We start from the raw sequence: 23,442 nt of genomic DNA, 5'->3' as shown, positions 1-23,442 counted from the left end.
GAGACAGAATGTGAAAAAAAATCCAGGAATTCACATTGTAGGAATTTTAAACATTTTATTTGTAAATTATGGTGGAAAATAAGTATTTGGTCAACCATTCAAAGCTTTCACTGGTGGAAGGAGGTTTTGGCTCAAAATCTCACGATACATGACCCCATTCATTCTTTCCTTAACACGGATCAATCGTCCTGTCCTCTTAGTAGAAAAACAGCCCCAAAGCATGTTTCGACCCCCATGCTTCACAGTGGTATGGTGTTCTTGGGATGCAACTCAGTATTCTTCTTCCTCCAAACACGAGATGAGTTTATACCAAAAAGTTCTATTTTGGTTTCATCTGACCACATGACATTCTCCCAATCCTCTGCTGTATCATCCATGTATTCATTTTGGTATAAACTCAACTCGTCGTGTTTGGAGGAAGAAGAATACTGAGTTGCATCCCAAGAACACCATAACTACTGTGAAGCATGGGGGTGGAAACATCATGCTTTGGGGCAGTTTTTCTGCTAAGGGGACAGGACGATTGTTCCGTGTTAAGGAAAGAATGAATGAGGATGATGATAAAATGCCAGCGCTGATTTCAAATGACCCAGTTTCTCCGTCAGGGGTGATAACTCCTGTACTGGTATTGGTGTAAAGAGCCTTAATGGCCAGAAAAATCTCATCTGATTTTGATTGATTGATACTTTTATTAATAGATTGCACAGTTCAGTACATATTGACCACTAAATAGTAACACCCGAATACGTTTTTCAACTTGTTTAAGTCGGGGTCCACGTTAATCAATTCATGGTAACTGGAATACCATGGCAGGGTAGAGTGATAAACATGGCCTCTCTGTTGACAGAATCCAGGGCTTTCTTGAAGTCAACTAACAGTAATGGAAAATCTTTTTTTCCGTTCCTCATTTCCTCCACTATCCTCCTCACAATGTAATGTTGTGATTATTAGGAATAAAAATACAGAAGGGTAATTTCATGTACAGCAGTCATTTTTAATAAGTATGGTAAGTGCATGGATGATCTACATTTATTGCCAATTAATTTCTTCAGATTACAATACATACATTTATGACACAACATTAATGAGAAAACAGTTTCCTTAATCTAGTCACGTCATGAGACCGAAAGAGTACAAATAAAATACAATAAATCTAGTTAGTTATAAATATAGTTATGAGAGCTTGTATTAAAAAAAGCAAACAATCCCAGGCAAACAACACTTTCTAAGGTGAAATATAAAATATCAACATAAAAGCTAGACCACTGGGGTTCAATGTTTGATATTTAATGAGTGAAGATGATTGTGTGGTCTATGAGGAAATATGTTTGATCAAGCTATAGGACAGAAGAAGAGATACTTCAAGTGTTTATGTGGTAGAACAAAAGTGATGAAATGTATGAAAGCGTTTAGTTGAGAGCGTAGTTGAACTGGTTGGAAAACTTGTCGTGTTTCCTGCTGTCAGCTTTACTCAGCGTCTCAGCGACTCGACGCATGGAACTCCTGCAAACAGCAAACGCACGTCTTCAGATGATGACAAAACTACAAAAGTACTAAAGACGCGCCCACATCCAAATAGGAACCAGCATCCTCTACAGTGGATATTTAATAAGCTAATAAAATCATTGTTTTTTATTTTTATTAATCAATGATTATCTATATAGCCCTAAATCACTAGTGTCTCAAAGGGCTGCACAAACCACAACACAAACCACTACGACATCCTCGGTAGGGTCCACATGAGGGCAAGGAAAACTCACACACAGTGGGACGTCGGTGACAATGATGACTATGAGAAACCTTGGAGAGGACCGCATATGCGGGCAATCACCCCCTCTAAACTACTAACTGTGACAAAATAAATAATGTGGTCCTCATCTTACCATATTGTTTTTATTTATTAACTTTTTCTCAGCTAATTGCTAATTTGGCCATTTAAATATGGAGAAGCAGATGATGGTGTGAAGTAGCTGGAAGGAGATACCGAAGAAGTCCACTCTCCAAGGTAAACACATTACATAAAACTACTGTAGTTATTTGAAATACAAACTACTATATTGTTTTTCAAACAATATTTAAGTTAGTGGTTTAAAAAGGCATTTTGCATTTTAAAATTGTAAATATTTAGAGAACCAAGCATCAAGTAAATGTATTTGAATTCATAACAATACATAGTGATTGGAGATAAGAGTATTTTGGATTGTAAATTCCACTACAGTACAAATTAACTTGTGAGAACAAAAACAAAACTCCACTGCAGAGGAGGCTGGTTGTCAGGAAGATGTACATGCAAAATGTGTGCAATGGAACTAGGTCAAATACCGGACAGTCTAGTCCATCCTTTATGGGACAATTCACTCTTATGGATCGCAATATGGGGTTTTGTGGTTCATTTTGAATTGTGCATGTGTATTTGTGCACGTAAACAGTACCATCAAACTACGGACCTATAACCTGGCTCATGGAAACTCTGGTCATAAAAGCCAAAGTTGGTAGGCATATGGATCAACACATGAGCAGCGCACAGAAGGGCATTGGCCATAACACCAGGGGGATCACAAACCAACTAATAGTTGACATGGCAATCTCCCGAAACTGTGAGACCAGAAGCACCAACCTGTGTACTGTCTGGAATGACTACAAGAAAGCCTATGGCTTCATGCCACACACATGGATGCTGGAGTGCCTGGAACTGTGTAACATCAACATCAGGGATTTGACGAGGCTGTGGAAGACAATTATGAGGCCACTCATAACCTTGAGATGGCAGCTCGGAGGTCATCTACAGCCAAATACCTGCAGAGGGTGAGGCGGATCCCGAAGAGCTAGCTGAACGGCAGGAATACAACCCAGACCATTAAGACCTGTGCCCTGCCAGTAATCAGATACCCAGCTGGCATGATACGCTGTAACGGATGCAAGCCACTGGTATCAAGACAGGAAAGCTATTTACTGTACAATGCATGGAAGGTTCCACCCTAAGTCCAGCATCTTGAGGCTCTACACAGAGCAAACAGAGGGTGGTTGAGGACTAGTGAGTGTCACACAGTATCCTACAGCAGAACACACCAGGTCTCCAGGAATACATCAACAAAATGGTACCCAGGGAAGACCTGCTAAGTGAATACCTGAGGGAACACAAGTCCATTAAAGAGGAGGAGTCAGACGGGCTGTCATGGAGAGACAAGCCCCTGCATGGCATGTATCACCCATTAATTGAACAAGTGTCTGACATTGAGAATAAATACCAGTGGCAGGAACAGGTTGGACTGAAACAAAACACATAGGCACTAATCATGGCAGCACAAAAACACAGCATCAATAAAAACGGGGTCTACAACATCAGAGGGGACACCTGTTGCAGGCTGTGCGAAGAAGCCCCAGAGACAGTACAGCACATCACAGCAGGGTGTAAGATGATGGCAGGCAAAATATATAAGGAGCGCCATAACCTGGTAGCAGGCATAGTGTACCGAGAACATCTGTATCACAAATATGGACTGAAGGTCCCAGAATCAAGACACCAGATACCACCAAAGGTAGTTGAGAACAACCAGGCCAAGATCCTGTGGGACCTACAAATCCAGACTGATATAATAGTGACATCCAAGCAGTGTGAAATAGTGGTCATGGATTAATATCAGAAGACAGCAGTTGTATGTACGTATGTACCAAACCGCGAGGTTGACGTACTATTGCATGCTGATATTTACAAATATATATATATAGTGAGGTGAAGTGAATTATATTTATATAGCGCTTTTTCTCTAGTGACTCAAAGCGCTTTACATAGTGAAACCCAATATCTAAGTTACATCCATGTTTTTGTATTTTGTCTAAAAGTTTTTGTCCTAATAAAACTATGATGAGAGCGAACACTTTGTGTTTTACTTTTACGCTGTAGACCAGTGGTCCCCAGAATAATTTTTTATTAAAAAAAAAAAAAAATTTTTTTTTTTTTTTAATTAAATCAACATAAAAAACACAATATACACTTACAAATAGTGCACTAACCACAAAAAACTCCCTTTTTCATGACAAAAACGTCCCTTTTTCATGACAAAGAAGAAAAAAAAGAAAAAAGAAAAAAAAAGGACACATTATTAAGCGTTGACCGGTCCGCGGATACAAAAAGGTTGGGGACCACTGCTGTAGACCATAAACAATGTCAATGTTAGAGCATGTGTGAAAATATATTGATTGCATATACAGTTACTGTACGACATCACGCCATCAATATAAATATCAGAAAACAACATACTTGTTGAATATTCGATTCTCCAGGCGAGAACGAGATGTGTTTGCTTTGTTCTTCAGATTGCTGAGATTTGCATATTTACTCTTCTTCTTCTTCTTTTTCTTATTTTTGTCCATCCTGTCAGAACCAAGGTCTTGTCCTGTTTGAATCTCAATGTCACGAACTAACTCTGCATCACACCAGTCTGCAAAAAAACATAAACATAAGATAAACATAACATAAAGATAAACATGGGCAAACAACTCTCGCCAACGTCAATGGATATCTGTGCGTGTATAGTATGGCAGACATATATTGTTTTTTTTTAACTTGACCTCATTCTTACTATATGTAGCTTACCGTTTTCATTTTTTAAATTCAGATGTTATTTTTTTCTTAATTCAGTGTTTCTTAACGATTGCTGGGATGGTGTTTCCCAGCAAGGGTACTCAGTTGTCATACACTCTTCCACCACTTCTGGCAGTAATGCATCAATCAGTCGATTGATTTACAAGGTAAAACTATCAAAAGAAGTCTGGAGCAAAAGTCATGAAGAAGTTTCCTAAAGGAGTCAGATTATGATTTCTTTCTACATCTAAAACACGTACAGTACTTATGGTCTACATCAGTGGTCCCCAACCTTTTTGTAGCTGCAGACCGGTCAACGCTTGATAATTTGTCCCACGGCCCGGCGGGGGAGGGGGCCTTGTGTTTTTTATGTTGATTTAATAAAAAAATTAAAAAATAAATGTAAAAGATAAAAAATTAATACAAAAAAATATTCTGCGGCTGGTACCAATCGAGCTCGGTGGTTGGGGACCACTGGTTTACATAACATGTAATGGTGGTTATTTTGTCAAAATGTTGTATAGATTATGTTTTACGGTCAATCTTAAAAAGTCCCTTTCAGACCGTCTCCTCAGGGTGTGCCGTTTAAGGGGCGGGTTTATTTATGTGGTTCCACTTCGACAGTGCCTTATCCCCGTCAGCAAAGTTGTTATTTTAGCGCTTTCGGATTGAGTGTACTGAAAGATATAAGTTGGAACTATACGCTACTTTTTTAATGAAATGACAACAGCGGGGGATGCATGTGCATGTACAAGCCAGTCTGCCCCACAACAAGATAGAGAAAAAGAAGGAATTTACTGACTATGCTTCAGACTACAATGGTGGACTCAGGCAAAGGTCTTTGGGTAAATTTCTACCATATATGGAGATATTGGATGAAGTCACAACTAAGAAAAACATGGGAAAAATGCATAACGGCTTGTTTGGCGGAAGTATGAAGGAAGGCAAAATTATTTTACAAATATCTCAGCAATGCCTCCATGGTTTGAGTTCAAATTGTCAAGACGTATGGAGATCGCAAATACACAAGAGCAGGTACCATCAGGTATGAAAAGTTGGTTTTGCATAATAGGTCTCCCTTTAAGTGCAAAAAATATGATAAATAATTATATGTAGTGTAATATTATATGTAATTGATAATTATATACAATGTGTATGTATTTTTCTAACTCATTTCTTTTGCAGTATATTTGATTAATATTTATTTTGTGATCCGACTGACATCATTCTTGTTATGCATGCAGTTTGTGTAAAAATAAGAATCTGTTTTCAAATAATCTTACTCGGTTTTTTTATTAGACCTGTTAAACTGTCAGTAGGTAGGCCAAAATATTTAAATACTAAAAAATTTAAGATTAAAATGTATAATTCAGTGTTAATATTTGTGTGAACTATACAAGTGGGGCACAAGATTAAGAAGTTCTGATCCAATGTACAGTAGCTTGTAGTTATTGCATAAAATGTCCCTAAAATCTGGAGAAATAGGCAAACATATACAGTATTATGGAAAAAATAAAAACAACTTGAAATTTTGTATCATATGTTACATTCATATTGTCGTAAATAATTGATTTGTATGCTAATGTTATAGCAATACACAATTATATAATTAATGGAAATAGATGTGAAATTTTAGTGTTCACTTAAAGTGTGTAAAATGTTATTAAGGTGACAATTGTAGTTCAGTTTCATGTTGTGTGTGATGGCATCATGTCTACAGACAAGTGGACCGAGACCCCAATTAAGTAAGTCTAAAGAAGAGTTTTCAAAGTAGAAAGATGAAGTGAGAAAGAAAAAGGATCAAAGGATCAAAGCGGATTCAGACATAGATGTTGCAGCAGTCTTCATTTCTCTTTCAACACTCCAGATGGTGTCTGTGTTTGTTTTCACAAGCATGAGTGCCACTCACACTGTAGACCACACACCAGCACTCGTGCATCACAACTCTTTTGCTTTGTGTGTGCGTGCGTGAGTGTGAGAGACTTACTAATTAATGTCTTATCTTTTAGCATGTTTATCTACAAACAAGTATTTTCCTTCCAAACTTCACTATTTTTAAAAACACACCACACGCACACACACACACACATTTACAAGTACCTTGGTTTTCAAAAGTGCAAATTTTCATATGCTTCATATTTTGATGAAGATTTTTGCCAAATTTTACCCTGGTTTTGGTTTATTTTGTTATGTTATGAATAAACACAGCATGTTATTCACTGCATAGTCCGTTTGTCCATGTATTATTCAGTAAAATGTAATATACAAAGTATCACTTGTTGGTGATTAAGTCCACTTGTAAACTTTTTTATTTTGTACATAATCCCTCATGGCGCAAAGAAAAACGTGAGCATTTATAAATTTTTATTAATTCTTCATATGTATTTCACATTGTTTTCTGTATTAAAACTATCAATATTACCTCCATCTTGTATGTCTGTCAGTTGCACATTAAGACGATAAAAAAAGAAGGGAGTAATTTACTTTCATAAAAATGCTGTTATTAACTGTTTCATGGCCATATTAATTTGCTTTGATTAATTATTAAAAAAAAATTTGAGTCTTAACTTTTACTATATTTGTATGCAAATCACATGAACTATCCTTCATGAAAAAATACTTTTATGGTCACCTGTGTTTAGAGAACTTATCACACACATACTACTTAATAGTTATAGCTACTAATGTAATCGTGACTGCTTTTATCAATTATTTTCAGGATTGAGCTGTCTTTGTGGTTAGGACTGGCAGCAAATGTTCACCTGAAGAATATTTATTTAACAATATTCGTGCACACTTACTATTTGTTTCCTCTTTCTTCCTCTTCTCATTCGCTTCTCTCTGACGCTCCACCTGGGAGGTGGGCCGGCCCTCTTCATCCCTAGGAACGATGCGCCCATGGAATGGACACTAAAGGACAGAGTAATAAGTCACTACAATTACACATTTTAAACATGTGACAGAGAAACACACTTAAGATGAAGTGAGTTTTTGCAGGCGTTTTGTATGCTTACATTTTTAACTGTAATTTTTATGCTTTTCGCTGCTATACAGCGACCCTGAGTTAAGGTTAAAGTTAATGTTGGGACGGTGCGGCGCAGTGGTAGAGTGGCTGTGCGCAACCAGAGGGTGCTTAGTTCAATCCCCACCTAGTACCAACTTCGTCACGTCCGTTCTGTCCTGAGCAAGACACTTCACCCTTCCTCCTGATGGGTGCTGGTTAGTGCCTTGCATGGCAGCTCCCTCCATCAGTTTGTGAATGTGTGTGTGAATGGGTAAATGTGGAAGTAGTGTCAAAGCACTTTGAGTACCTTGAAGGTAGAAAAGCACTATACAAGTACAACCCATTTATCATTTATCATTAATGTACCCATGATTATCACACACACACACACACACACACACACACACACACACACACACACACACACACACACACACACACTAGGTGTGGCGAAATTATTCTCTGCATTTGATCCGTCACCCTTTATCACCCCCTGGGAGGTGAGGGGAGCAGTGAGCAACAGCAGTGGCTGCGGCCAGGAATTATTTTTGGTGATTTAACCCCCAATTCCAACCCTTGATGCTGAGTGCCAAGCAGGGAGGTAATGAGTCCCATTTTTATAGTCTTTGGTATGACTCAGCAGGGGATTGAAATCACGACCTACCGATCTCAGGGCGGACACTCCAACCACAAGGTGTCTTAGAAAGCACCGTATGAAATACACGGAATATTATTATTATGAAAGTAAATAGGGAAAATATGAGAAAAGTAGAGCACCTTCGAAATACATGAGGGACAGACTTATGGAGCTACAGTACAGCACTTGGAATGTTATATCTAAGGTTAGGTTTGGTTACCGTTTTCAGTTTGGTCCGGTGTACATTTTTAATAACAGAGTCAGTCCTGCCAGTCCTTGGCTGAAAGCTGTTTTTTTTTTAAATTTTTTTAAAAAGGAGCAGGTAAAAATAAAACGATAATGAATCAAAACAAAAGCACATTGACTAAGATGATAACACAACAAGCTGACATGTATTCTTATCAATGGGTGGGACAAATTTGGAATTTACCCAATCAAAGCTTTATTACAGCGTACAGCGTAATGAAGGAGTGCCAATCAGATGTTTTTCCTTGTAAGATGAGGAAGTCACCATCAAAAACAAAACCAGAATGTGTGGCTTTAACATGTTACACATCGCAATATGTGTACAACGGGGATACAGTGAAGAGGGCATCTTTTATATTTACTGCTAAGATGTCATCAGCAGGCGAGTCATCAATCGTGACATCTACACAACTGTAAATTAAATCTGTTATTTTCTTCTTTTGGTGTTGTACCAAAAATTTAATCCTGCCCCCTGAGCGCACACTGGGTCTTCGTCTGCCCACAACTTATTACTACATATCAGACAAATACTACACTGAGGAGATGTGTCATTAGCTAAATTTAACTTTCAATCCTTTTTTGACAACCAATGATACATTAATTTAATGAATACATCCAAACACTTTAAAAATATTTATTATGTGGATGAACAATGAACAGTTACTGTAATATTTAAAGTAGCTTCTAAACAAAAAATGAGTTTTAGCACATCAACATTGGACCTACAACAATCGCATTGTTCCATATGAATAGTCAATTCTTTGATTTTGCGGACACAATCAAGATATTTAAAAAATGTAAACACATATCCATACAAAACCCACAAATATAAGTGTTTGTCTCACACCTAGTAGTCAGTTGTGGACAGATAAAATGCCAGCAGTGCAGCTTTAAAAAGCGTGTGCGCTCCCGCGGCAGTAGTTAATTTTTTGGCAGAGGGCCCCTTAATAAAATGTAATGCCCCCCCCCTAAAATGTTTTTCTGCAGTCGGGTCTAATGCTATATATCCCAATAATCCACCATTACCATTTTTCACTTGTGGTTCTTACAAAAATACAGTGTATTATAAAATTAGAGTTAAAATGGCTCCTAAACCTCTAACCCTTGAATTAGTGCAAACCCAAATTTGACAACATGATAGTTTTCTTTGTTGAAAACCAAACAAAAACAATATGTAAAATTGAGGCTATTATATACAAGTTATTGCCTGTCCGAGTTTTTAAGTTTTAAATGAGGGAAGTAGCTGAAGAAGGTAATATTAATAATAAGTAGTAGTTGTGTATTTCATTTAGAGATGTTTCATTAGATCCAACTACTTTGTTGTGTTACCTTCAGCCGGTCCTGTCTCTTACACAGCTTCCCGTTGCCTATTGGCACATGGCAGTAATGTTTAACTGGAGTGAATTTGCCGGGGAAGGAGATGTATCTGCATTTGCTCTCCGCCAACATCTCCTTGTTCTCCACCTCTTCTTCCACAATAGATGGAACCCAGAACTGGTGCTGAGAGCCCATTCTGAAGGTAAACACAGCAGTACACATGGATCAGATTGCTACACTTTACACAATGCTATCTATGTACGTGTTCCAGGGATAATACTTGATGATCTTCCCGGAGTTGGGCTGATCTTGGCCCCAGTAGTACAGATCTAATCCAAAAGGAACCACTGGAGCCTTTGAAGTTGTTGGGCCTGTGTTGGACTGAGTCAAACTTGGATGAGAGGAGCTGCTGCAAGAAAAAATTGTATTAAATTAGTTAGTTTTTTTGATGCAACAATACATAGCACAAATAATACATTCACACACACGTGAGCAGTTTAGTAGGTGCGCCTCAAAAGTGCTCAGGTGGTAGACTAGCATCTTTCTAGGAAAACTGAAATGTGTAAAAGTGGAAGTGGATCCATTTTTTCTTCTGCTTATCTGGGTCCGAGTCAAGGGGCAACAGGCTCAGGAGGGATACCAATTTACTTTCTGATCTGCAGTCACCACTTCATGCTCTACGGTGGCACACTGAGGGGTTCTAAGGCCAGCTGTGAGAAATAATCCCTCCAATGTCTAGGTTTTTCCTGAGGTTTCTTTCCAGATGGCCATGCCAAGAACACATCACCACGGGGGCATCTAGAAAGCATCTGGGCAAGTTCCCTGAGCCATCTCAACTGGTTCTACTCCAAGTGAAAGAATGGCTAATTTACTCTCCTCCGTAATGACCAAGCACCTAACTTTGTGTCTGTCAGTCCAGTCACACTACAATGAAACACATTTCACTCGCTTTTATTTGTGATTTTGCTCTTATTGGAGGGTAAAGAAAGCAATATCAAGGAGGAAAGTGAAGGCGCACCTGGACAACACATACTCATGGTGGAAGTTGCAAGGCATCCAACACTTGACGTGCTACTAAAGTAATTCAGCTACAGTCAACAACACGTAAGATGCGCTAGTTGAGGAACTCAATCATTTCTTTGCCCGTTTTGAGTCATCCATATCAGCAACATTGCAGATGCCCTTATTACCCTTTAGTCCTCAACTGCTCGTTCGGCACTGAAGGCTTTAAACCTGTGTAAAGCGCTTGGAATAACATACTAGAAAAGGTGCTCCGAGACTGTGCAGACCAACTAGTTGGAGTACTGACAAGGATATTCAATTCATCCCCGGCACAAGCCAGAGTCCCGCCTTGTCTTAAGGCAGCCACTATCATCCCAGTCCCCAAAAAGACAGCCATAAAAGACTTAAATGACTATAGACCAGTGGCACTGATGTCTGTGGTTATGGAGTGTCATAACAGAACCTGCCTCGCCCAGAACTTGGATCCACTCCAGTTTGCCTACAGACCAAACAGGTGCACAGAGGATGCCATTGCCAAGCCATCTCCCCTCAGCTGTGGAACATCTGGAACTCCCGGACACCTATGTCAGGATGCTGTTGGTCACCTACAGCTCGGCGTTCAATACCATCATCCCTGACATCCTTGTGAGTTTCCTGGCGGAGATATTGCCTCTTAAGGCTGTGCCTGGCCACACGTCACACAAATTACTGGACACAACTATTTACGAAAAGACTAAGTTGAAAAAAGCACTGTATGTACAGTAAATAGTATTTTTCCAAGTATTTTTTACCTGGATACTGCAGTCAGAGGAAGGTCTTTTTGAAGGAGGTGTAATGTTGCAGCAGCACAAGTAGGATCCCTCTCTTCTTCTTTGAGTCTTTGTAGCCTCCTGGAGTGAGAACATGAAGCTAAAGGTGGAGTAAAAGGCTTTTGGACAGGAGTTCTTTTTGTCACAGGCAATGCTGGAGTGGCAGAGGGGGCTGAAGAGGGAATCAAACCTGTCAACAAAAAAAGTGGAACTAAACATCTGTTTTGCATTCTGGTTTTACAATCAAATTAGCTGCACTAAGAATATCAGCCGATCAAAATTCTTCAAGTCTGTCTTTCATATAGTTTTGTGTGATCTTTGATACTAATATGACCTGATAGCAAAGCAAAATACTTTGTCTTTAAATGTTGTAGATTGTTGAGATACACCAAACAAATAGTAAGAATGGATTAGATTTACATAATTTTCGAGACACTCAAAGCGCTTTACAGTGAGAACTGAAAATTAAACATTCATTCACTGCAAATTCACACATTGATGGCAGTAACCTACATTTGTATCACTGATGGAAAAGCGGTAGCCAAATGGCGCCTATGGACTCTCCAACCACCACCAAACATTCTTTCACATCCATACACAAGTGTCAGCGGCATAGGATTCGAACCAGTAACCCCCAAGTTGCTGGACGGCCGTCTGAGGGACGCCACCCACACAAGTCAGGCGTCTTGCAACACATCATATCTGCTGAGGTTGAAGACAGATAGACAACGCTTGTACATTTGTTAGACTGTGCTAATGATTATAAGGTTATTGAAAGGGACAAGCAGGTAGAAAATGGATGAATGGATTATAGATTATTGGGCTGCAGGCTGCTTCAGCAAAAGCCTTGATTTTGGTCGAGAATCGGCTTGTCTTTACGGACACCTGTCATATCCTCTGGCTTTGTGCAGGTGACATGTTTTTGGTTCTACCACTTGCCTTTTTGGCCCACCACCCTCCAGATATTTTAAGAAATAATCATTTGCATAATTTATTTCAGTGTTTTGGTTTTTAACGTTGTTTTCCTCATTTTCTGTGTACAGATTATTCGGTGTCAATATTTTGTAATGCCGCAATGTGTATTTTTGTTGTTTGAAATGATTAGCAAACTGCAACTTAAAGATAGAAATACTGACGGATGGAACTGACCCTGATGATATGAAGTAGCAAAGGAGCTAATGGTGAGTATTGTCAAAACATAGTGAATTGGAGTATATCTTCAAGACTATTATTGTAAGTGGAACTTTGCCTGGACAATAAAAGTAGTTAAAAAGCCACAAAGGGCAGAGTAGGAGTAATGTGTCAAATAGGGCTCGGTAAAATAATTGATTTTATCGGAATCTTTAAATTGGCCAAAAAAGTCCTGATATTGATTATTAGAGTCTTGTAAGATTATGTGGGTTAAACTATACTAGTATTGCGCTTTTCTACCATCAAGGTACTCAAAGCAATTTGACACTATTTCCACATTCATACATTCACACACACATTCACACACTGATGGCGGGAGCTGCCATGCAAAGCGCTTACCACGACCCATCAGGAGCAAGGGTGAAGTGTCTTGCTCAAGGACACAACGGACATGACTACTTTGGTAGAAGGTGGGGATCGAACCAGGAACCCTCAGGTTGCTGGCACGGCCACTCTCCTAACCGCGCCACGCCGTCCCCAAGATTATCATAAAATTGATGTGTGTTACATTCTTTCTGAGTGTGCTAAAAAAAAATGACTCACAGAAAAATAGCTAACATATTTACTGTTATTATTTTGGACTTGAAGAAATAATACAAGAGTGCAATTTGCAGTGATGAAACGTTGCAATGACAATTAAACTTCAATTTTAATTCCTTTCCTGTTTTTAAAATTGCACTTGCGAGACATTAGAGACCGTTTACGCTAACGTTTTTTAAGATGAAGAAAAAAAATCTAAGTACATGTGTATTTTGTGACAAGTCTGAAACATTTCCAATATTTAAGTGTAGATCAAATCGTGATTAATTGATTTAGAAACATATGAATCGAAATTAAATTGATTTAGGAATACACAAGCCATAATACATAGTCCTAGTGTCAAATCATGAAATATGTATACATAAAACAAAACAAAAATGCAAATAAAATCATGTAGTATTTAAAAAAAATAAAAAACATACTATCTGTTAATGAGGTTCAGGGTCCACACGGAAGCACTTTATGATGCTGCTGAGTGGAAACTGAACTGATAAGCAAGGACAGCTTTTCCCTTGGTGTCCATCCTCTCCTCCCTCGATAGTAGCAAAGTTATGATGGAAAATGACTTCCACCCGCAGCAAGACACAATTCAAACCCTCAGCAGCTCTTTCATTCCAAATGAGTGACGTAGATGTATGCAAGTACTTCCTATCTGCTGAAGTCACAATTTCTCTGATTTATACACTATTGTGCATATATTTACTCATTTATATTTAATGGACTGATAAAGGTGTATTCCCTTCCATGTACATTAGTAATAAAGAATCACAGAGACCAATTTTCAAATACAGTTAAAATAAACACCTTGACAAACAACTCATGTGCAGCTCTTTAACAGAAGAAAAGGAAAAGCAGAGAGGAGGTAAAGAAAAAAAAACGACAACAACACGGGAGGTATTGATTTACCAGGGTTAAGCGGGGGCTGTAATTAACATGTTAATTTGAGAAAGAAGGCGATAGCGTCCTGAGCAGGCAGGGATAAAAAGACTAATAATCAGGGTGACACAATAAGGACAAGAAAGATAGACGGAGAAAGGTTCTCCATGTTAGTAACCCAGGAAAAAAATATTCAATGATAAGTGTGTACTATCAGTGGAAATCCATCCATCCATCCATTTTCTACCGCTTATTCCCTTTCGGGGTCGCGAACAAATAATTACAGTGTTCCTCTCAATTATTCTGGGGGTTACATTATTCCTGTGGTAGGTGAATTTGTCCCCAATGTAGGAACACTATTTACTTTTATGATTTATATGATTATCATATGTATTCAACATCTTCAGGAGTCCTCCCCACAGTCCAAACAGCTTTCACACAAATTTGATTTGCTCTTAAAACACTCCATACATGAAAATTTCAATGGGCACTCAAATTTTAATCTACTGAAGTTTAAACATTGCAATTCATGAAAATGGAAAGAAGTGTCTGAACAAATACAATCTAGTCTTTGGCAAGCAGGAATCACTAGCAATAGTGCCAAAGATACTAACACTTAACACTTATAGTCTTTCCGATGAAATATGTAAACAAAGGCAAGTAGGTAGGATGAAAGCAGTGTGTTGCCACTGTTCAGAATAGATGGACAACATGACTACAAACATCAACTATTAGTACCGTACTTAAACCAATTATAAACTTTACTTTCCTAGAAACTGGAAATAGTAATACTTTACTTAAACCGATTATAAACATATTAGCACTTGGGCATGTCTAGTTATAGTTGATTCACACTTGGCCATCTTGCACAATAGAACTGTTCAAAATCACTCAAAATAAAAGTGTAATAATCCACCAAGTCATAGAAATTGTCGGAAAATATCAGAATTGTAATTGGTGGGACAATAGTTTGTAACATGAATGATAAGTGTGAATGCAGGCCAGCACATGCTGGGAAGGGGAAGCTCTCCCTCATCCATCATGATACTAATGGTCTGATGTAAGTACACCCATAAAAAGGTATTCTACAATCTTCAAAAAACACTAATTATACGATTGAAGTGAGTGGATGTCATGTATGTATTATTCTGTCTCGAAGATATTTTTGAATTTAAAACTGTGCACACGATCGTAATTAAAAATTGAAGGATGTCGATTGTATTCATACCCTGAAAAATAAAGAACTGAAGAGTCCAAAATGAATGTAAAGTTGCGGTAGTGTACATATGGTTCCCTTGGTGTGTTTATCAACTAACCATATTCCTCCTGTAGATGCTCGGGGATGTGTGGCTCGTATCCTTCTTTTTCTGGTACCTCGCTGAAATCATCATCATCATCCTCATCCTCCTCCTCCTCCACTCCATCTGATGAACCCTTCATGTCAGAAAGAAAAAATATTCATGTATTTATTGCAATGAGTAAATGCAAAGAAAAAAACAGTATCTTTGTTTTTATTTCATCTTAAAGGGGTCATATTATGATTGTTTTTTCACATTTATAACACTTCCTTGTGGTCTACCTAACATGTAATGGTGGTTCTTTGGTCAAAATGTTGAAGACATTTTTTTTTGCAGACCGTTTTCAAGCCGCTTTCTGACTGACTGTCTCTTCAGAATGCGGCGTTCTGGGGGTGAGTTTATTTATTTGGTTCGTCTTCGACAGCATCTTTTCCCGTTTAATGCTTCCATAGCAAGACTGCTAACAAATAACAATTCTAACTATATGCTAATTTGTATTATTACAGCAGAGGATGCATGTGCATGTATGAACCAGTCGGCGCCACAACAAGAGGATAGAGAAAGGGAAGGAGTTCATTGACTACAGCGCGGACTACAATGGCAGACTGGCGCAAAGCACTTTGGGTAAAATTCTACCATACAGTATAGGGAGCTATTCGCCGACGTCATAATTGGGAAATAATTCACTAATGGAGCAAATTCCAAATGGCTTGTTTGTAGGGAGTATAAAGTACACTGTAAAGTTCAGTATACTGTAAGTATATATGTAATGTAGGGACGGGCACATTTATGATAACATTTGATATTTATGTATTTTGATCATATTAAGCATATGGGGCGCATAAATTTGAAAACCCCATCAAAATGTTTGCTTTTTTTTTCCTACAACATCGCTGATTTCTACTCACTGCAGACTTCATGAAAGCCAACAAACATGATAAAACATCACTTACTGTGCAATGTCTGCTGTCATTAGGACGTCGACTGAAAGAATTGTGTTATATTCCCGTTTTGGATGAAAAATGACTCATAATCCTTGCAAAGAAAATGGGGTGTGGAACCAAGCGTTTTTTTGTTTCATTTTGGCTGTCAAAGTGTACCAACTTGTCGAAATATGTCCTCGCCTATTCAGGTGAGAGGCATGATTTATGATCTACAATAAACTTTCATGAGCAAAAGGTAGCGAGGAAACAGCTTAGCACTTGATGATTTAAACATAGGCACACACGCTAGTGATCATGGTGCCGCTATAACACTTGGGCAATATTCAATTCATGAAATGTAAATGGAGTATTGTTGAAACTTTTTGGATGTTTTTTAATTGGGATTTATGGGCGGAGTAGAGGACCAGGTCTGAACAATGCGAGCATTTTAGTCGCATTTGCGAGTAAAAATAGGTAATTATTGAATTTTTTTCAAAAGTATCACGGATTACAGATGTTAACCCTTTAATTAGAAATTCGCTCCTAAAATTAATTTATCCAAATTTTATCAAACTAGAGTATATTTTTCACCCATATGTATAGCATGTTTGAAATAAACTTAAACCATAACCAAATGGACAAGCGATTGATGCAGAAGTGTCATTGATCACTATGCGCGTGCTGGAAGCTGTGTGTGTCCCTTCCTCCTGAGCTGGAGCCCCACTCCTGGTCCATACACTCAGTCTTCCAACACGGAAGAAACAAGGTCTTAGTTGGAGGAAGACAGTTTTTTTCACCACATTAAAACTTGACACAAACTGCACTGCAAGCTAGTAATTACGAGGCTCTGATGCAGGGGTAGGGAACCTACGGCTCTAGAGCCAGATGTGGCTCTTTTGATGACTGCATCTGGCTCTCAGATAAATCTTAGCTGACATTGCTTAACATGATAAGTAATGAATAATTCCGCTGGTAATCACAGTGTTAAAAACAACATTAAAATTATAAAACATTCTCATCCATTTTAATCCAACCATCCGTTTTCTATCGCACCTATTCAAGATGTCGCATTAATGGTAAGAAGTATTATATTTATTATTGGTTAACTTTAGAATAACAATTTTATTAAAACGAATAAGGGACTAATTATACTCTAAAAATATTGGTCTTACTTAAAAATGCACGCAATTAGTTGTATTCAGTGTCAAAAAATATATGGCTCTCACTGAAATACATTTTGAAAAATTTGGCTTTCATGGCTCTCTCAGCCAAAAAGGTTCCCGACCCATGCTCTGACGGAATATTGAATAAGAAATCTATGATTGAAGTGACAAATTTGCCACCCAAACAATACCACGTTTGTTGACAAAGTCATACAGCCATGGAAGCATATTTAATCTATTTATTAAGAAAAGGTAACACAATCCAGTAAAATATTAAAATGACCTGCAGTCAGAACCTATGTCAGAATTAAACCAGCGACCTATTCCAGAATTGAACCAGGGAACGATGTCAGAATTGAACCAGCGGCCTATGCCAAAATTGAACAAGGAACCTGTCTCAGATTTGAACCAGGAAAAATTTTCAGAATTACACCAGGGACCTATGCCGGCATTGAACCAGCGACCTACGACAAAATTGAATTAGGAACCTGTGTCAGAATTGAACCAGGAACCTACTGTAAGGACCTACATGTATGTCAGAATTAAACTAGGAACATGTGTCAGAATTAAACCCGGGACCTATGCCAGAATGGAACCAGGGACCTATGCTAGCATTGAACCAGGGGCCTACTGTATGCCAAAATTGAACCAATGACCTATGTCAGAAGTAAACTAGGAACCTGTGTCAGAATTGAACCAGGGACCTACGCTAAAAGTTAAGCAGGAACCTATGTCAGCATAAATACATGTTTAAAATGTAATATTTGTAATATGTTTTATTCTTTTGTAATGGTTTTGTAAACATATCTCAAACATTATGAGGATTATGATACATTTCTAAAATACAGCAGTCGAAATGTCAATGCATGACTACATACAGTGTTACTTATGGGACCTACTGTATGTCAGAATTGAACCAGGGACCTCCTTGTTGTAAGCTCCAATGTATGATATACAGTACGCATTTATATTCCTTACAGTGTAATTTTGCATGTGTTGCTGACTGGTAATTACTCGCATCACAGGTTAAAAAAAACAACCGAGTAAAAACCATTTAGTTGCTATTTTCTCTGCAAACTAAATGTTTTCCAATGATTTAAGGCAGCCCTGCCCCCAACACTCCTTTCCCTGGAGGAAGTAGTCAGTTCACATGATGTGTAACGTGATGTCTTTATATCACTAATCACGTGTGTCAGCTCTATTAGCCTAGCCAGAGCTTCACAAACCATTTTCTGTCAAGGAGCGTTTTCTCTCCTGTCTAGTTAACTGCTTCATTCTACCTTTTGCAGATCTGTGCTGTGAATCATGAAATGACACACCTTTACTTTAGATTTCATTTCACATGGAACACTACCTTAGACATGTTCAGATTCTGCTTAAGACCACACAAAAAAAATGTACTGCTGGTTTGTGGAGCATCAGCCAGTTTTTTCAGTCGATCCATCCTTTTTTATGTGCAATTACGGTTCTTTAATAGTGTCAAACACTTCTAATGAAGTTGAACTATGCATGCACTGACTTCTCTTGACCAATAATCCCGTCTTTTACAATAAATTACAAATACTCTGCACAATGAAATTTGGACAAAGCATTATCAAATTCATTATCTTCTCTGTCTGCTTGCTACTTGTGCTGACTGGACGACATTCATGTTTAGAATGTCAAACTAATAAACTATGACATCCGTATTTCCTCCAAGTAGGGAATGCAATGCTTGAAATAGCGTGTGAATGCTCAAGAGATGAAGCTCAACTCAAACTGGAAAATGTGACATTTTAGGAAAATGTGAATTTGGGGGAAGTGAAAAATAGATTGAGCAACATTATTTTTTCAATTAGTTGAGAAATGTGGAAAAAATTTGGCATTTTGGGGGCCAGAATGTGAGTTCTAGGAAAACTGGAATAAATGTTTTGAAAAGGGTTATATTATTGTTTCAATTAGTTGACAAAAGGCAAGTAAAACAGAATTAGTGTTGATAAGAATGTGTAATTAGAAAAAAGCGAATGTGTATTCAGCAGCGGCAACGAATACATTTTTGGGCAATTCTTCTGAAAAACATTCTGTAAATACTCTTAACTTGGAAGCCATCTAAAGCTACAAATAACATAAATGTACTTTAAGGGGGAGCTATTCTACGAAATCAACTGTTCTTACCTATTGGTATTTGTTTTTGTGTATTTAGGGTCTGCATAAGTTCTTAAAATCTGAAATCAAAGCATGGAGGCATGGTGGATATATCTATAAAACAATCTTGTCTTCTTCCATACTTCCTCCAAACAAGCCGATTGGACTTTACCTAATTTGTAATGTTTTTCCCATTGTTTTTTCCCAACATATATCTCCATATATGGTAGAGGTTAACTGAAGTTATTTGCACGGGTCCAACATTAGAGACCAACATTATAGTCAATTAGCTCCTTCTGTTTCTCTATTTTCTTGTTGTGGGGCAGACTGGCTAGTGCATGCACATGCATTCTCTACTGTTGCCAATTTTATTACAAAGCAGCATCTAGTTTAACTTGCATCTGTCAGTAGACTCCATATGGAAGCGCAAAAAACTAAAACATGAATGATGGGGACAAGAGGCATGTGAATAAGAATAAATAAATAACAGTTAGAAAGCAGCTTGAAGATGGTCTGTACAACACAATTACATGTTATGTTGGCCAGAATGAAGTGTTTTAGGTGTAGAAACAAAATCATAATACGACCCCTTAAAACAAATATTGAGCGAAGAAGGGTAAAAATATCTACTGTAACAGATGGTTTATCTGTAGAGCAAATTTACACAGGCACTACAATGCGTTATTGTTTTGTGGAATCGAGTATGCCTGCATATCAAGTACAATTAACCGAAAATGGGAGCTAATCAAACATAAAATGTAACTTGAGAAATATTTGTTGCACAGCGCTGCCATCTATTGGTCACTCTTTTAAGGTGGGGTCAAATACAACTGGTACCTTCACTTTTCAGTTTCTGTTTAGACATGGCAGCCTTTTCTGCTAGCAAATTTGTATTTTCCACTGTATACAAGGATAAACAATGCTGTAGAAAATTAGTAATTTTATTAACATATGTTGGATATTAAGAGTATGTCAAAGGTTTCCAACCACTGTGCCGCGGCACACTAGTGTGCCGTGAGATACAGTCTGGTGTACCTTTGGAGATTATGTAATTTCACCTAATTAAAAATATTTTGTGGAAACCAGTGATTATAATCCGCAATTGTGCCGTTGTTGAGTGTCTGTGCTTTCTAGAGCTCGGCAAGGTAACCATGTAATACTCGTCCATATCAGTAAGTGGCAGCAGGTAGCTGATTGCTTTGTAGATGTTTGTCATGATCACAATATGCAGACAACAGCGGGAAGCAGTGTGCAGGTAAAAAGGTAATAAATAAACAAAAGGCGAGTGCCGTTAAGATACGGCATTGAAGCTTAGGGATAGTAATGCGAAATGAAACAAACGGAACTGGCTGCAACGTAAACAAAAACAGAATGCTGAACGACAGCAAATACTTACAGCGAGTGGAGCAGAGATAGCGTCCACAAAATACATCTGTACATGACATGACAATCAACAATGTCCCCACAAAGAAGGATAGCGTTCGCACAACTTAAATAGTGTTAATAACGAAAACAAAGCAAGTGCGGGGAATAGCGTTCAAGGAAGTAATGAAACAGCTACAGGAAAATACCAACAAAACAGGAAAAGCCACCAGAAAAGGAGCGCAAGACAAGAACTAAAACACTGCACACATGAAAACACCAAAAACTTCAAAATAAGGTGTGAAATGTTGTGACGGTACACCTACTTTGAGACAAGAGTTATAGTGATGCATGGTTGGTTATGGTTTGAATTCATATCCAACAATTCTGAGGACACATTTTTATTGTCGATATCGGCTGCTGAGTTTAATTTTTTTATGTTTTCTGCTTGTGGTCTGCCTCAGGGTTTTTCCAATGAAAAAAACATGCCTTGGATCAGAAAAGGTTGAAAAACACTGGAGTATGTTGTAAAAGACATTTTTGAAAGTAAAGAAGGCAACTCACCACTTTTCTGACTCTGTCCTTACAGTCAATGTCCAACTTGTTCAGTTTGTTCTGGGCAGCCTCCAGGGAACTCTTTAAATCCAGCGCTCTTTTCAACACCTGCTGCTCTGCACCACATTTGATGAATACCTGCCAACACACACACACACACACACACACACACACACACACACAGTCACCTATTATCCACTTCATTTCAAGATGGCAGATGACAAGTGAGTTTTTTTAATCACACTGATTCCCCCAATAAGACAACGACGCTAATTCCTTTGAGGCTACAAATGTCAAGAAAAATAACAAAGTCGTATTCTAGTTACATCATTAAATAAAGGTTTGTGTTGCTATCTGTGCTTGTACTAACCTGAACCCAACGACGCACAGCAGGCAGATGTTTGCTTGTTAGGAGTCTTTGCAAATCCAACAGTGTTGAAAGTACTGCTTCATTATCCTCATTCTCTGCTACATGAAGACCTGTGTCAGTAACAGATTATATTATTTCTACTACTACGAATACTGTACTACAGTAGTAGAAGTATTTGGTACCCATATATATATATGTAGGTGTGGGAAAAAAATCACAAGACTACTTCATCTCTACAGATCTGTTTCATGAGGGGCTCCCTCAATCATCAGGAGATTGAGGGAACCCCTCATGAAACAGATCTGTAGAGATGAAGTAGTCTTTACCACGGTATCGAGCACTATTCTCTGGATAATCCAATCAAGACATATATATATATATATATATATATATATATATATATATATATATATATATATATATATATATATATATATATATATATATATATATATATATACACACACATATATATACACATATATATATATATATGCATATACATATATATATACACACACACACACACACACATATATATACATATATATATATATATATATATATATATATATATATATATATATATATATATATATATATATATATATATATATATATATATATATATATATATATATATATATATATATATTAGGGGTGGGCAAATTAATGCGTTAATTACGAGTTAACTCATCAATCTATTAACGCCGACAATTATTTTATCGCGCATTTGCATATGTTGTTTACATGCTTTTATTTTGTTAATGCCTTTTCTTATAAAGATGGCAGCGCCCGGACGGGCTTCGGCGTGGAAGGGCTCTTGGTAAAGATGGAACATTTGGCAAAATACCGGACAATTCTGCAAATTTCATGGCTGTCTTACAGCGTGGTCACTCCGGGATCACTTACGACCGCCAGACAATTCTGGATGTGGATACATCGGGCCGTTTTGGACTGAATGACGCGTGCTTGCTAGACCGGCTAGCTAGCATGGGAATACTTTGCCGGCTACATCCAGTGGCCTGTGAAGCAGCGGAGTATATGTGTTGTCTGTCTATTTATCAATAATGCAGACGAGGAGTGTTGGATGAGTTCTTAACGTTTACTTTCAGAGCGTGCATATAACAACATACAAGATGCCGTCATGGCGACACACAACCTATACCAGGCTACCGCACATGCTCGTCACTCCTGTTGCATGCTGGGTAGGGTAGTTCTTTTTTTCCCTGGCTCATAACATCACAATATAGTACAATGTATATGATGCGTTCAGTTTATTAAAGCACCAAGCAAACAATTGGAAAATTCCCATCATATCAATTCCTAGATATGGTCATAATTATTTTAAGTGCACTACGCATAATAAACACAACATTATTAATATTGCTACTACGGATAATTTGATCAAAAATTCCCTAAAACCGCCCACTACCTATA

General features: G+C 37.9%; 1 protein-coding gene across 1 annotated transcript in view; it reads right to left on the bottom strand.

The window, feature by feature from the left end:
• Window positions 1-973: 973 nt before the first annotated feature.
• Window positions 974-23,442, bottom strand: part of uvssa (UV-stimulated scaffold protein A) — a 44,879-nt gene continuing 22,410 nt past the window's right edge. The window contains 9 exon segments of the mRNA XM_061901572.1: window positions 974-1,503; window positions 4,262-4,442; window positions 7,387-7,495; window positions 9,802-9,985; window positions 10,070-10,198; window positions 11,583-11,790; window positions 15,524-15,641; window positions 21,642-21,770; window positions 22,003-22,112. Coding sequence (XP_061757556.1) covers window positions 1,410-1,503; window positions 4,262-4,442; window positions 7,387-7,495; window positions 9,802-9,985; window positions 10,070-10,198; window positions 11,583-11,790; window positions 15,524-15,641; window positions 21,642-21,770; window positions 22,003-22,112 — 1,262 coding nt within the window. The 3' untranslated portion in view covers window positions 974-1,409.

Source organism: Nerophis ophidion, linkage group LG05 (genome assembly GCF_033978795.1).
Source record: "Nerophis ophidion isolate RoL-2023_Sa linkage group LG05, RoL_Noph_v1.0, whole genome shotgun sequence".
NCBI classification, from domain to species: Eukaryota; Metazoa; Chordata; class Actinopteri; order Syngnathiformes; family Syngnathidae; genus Nerophis; species Nerophis ophidion.
This window is presented reverse-complemented; position numbering and strand designations above follow the sequence as displayed.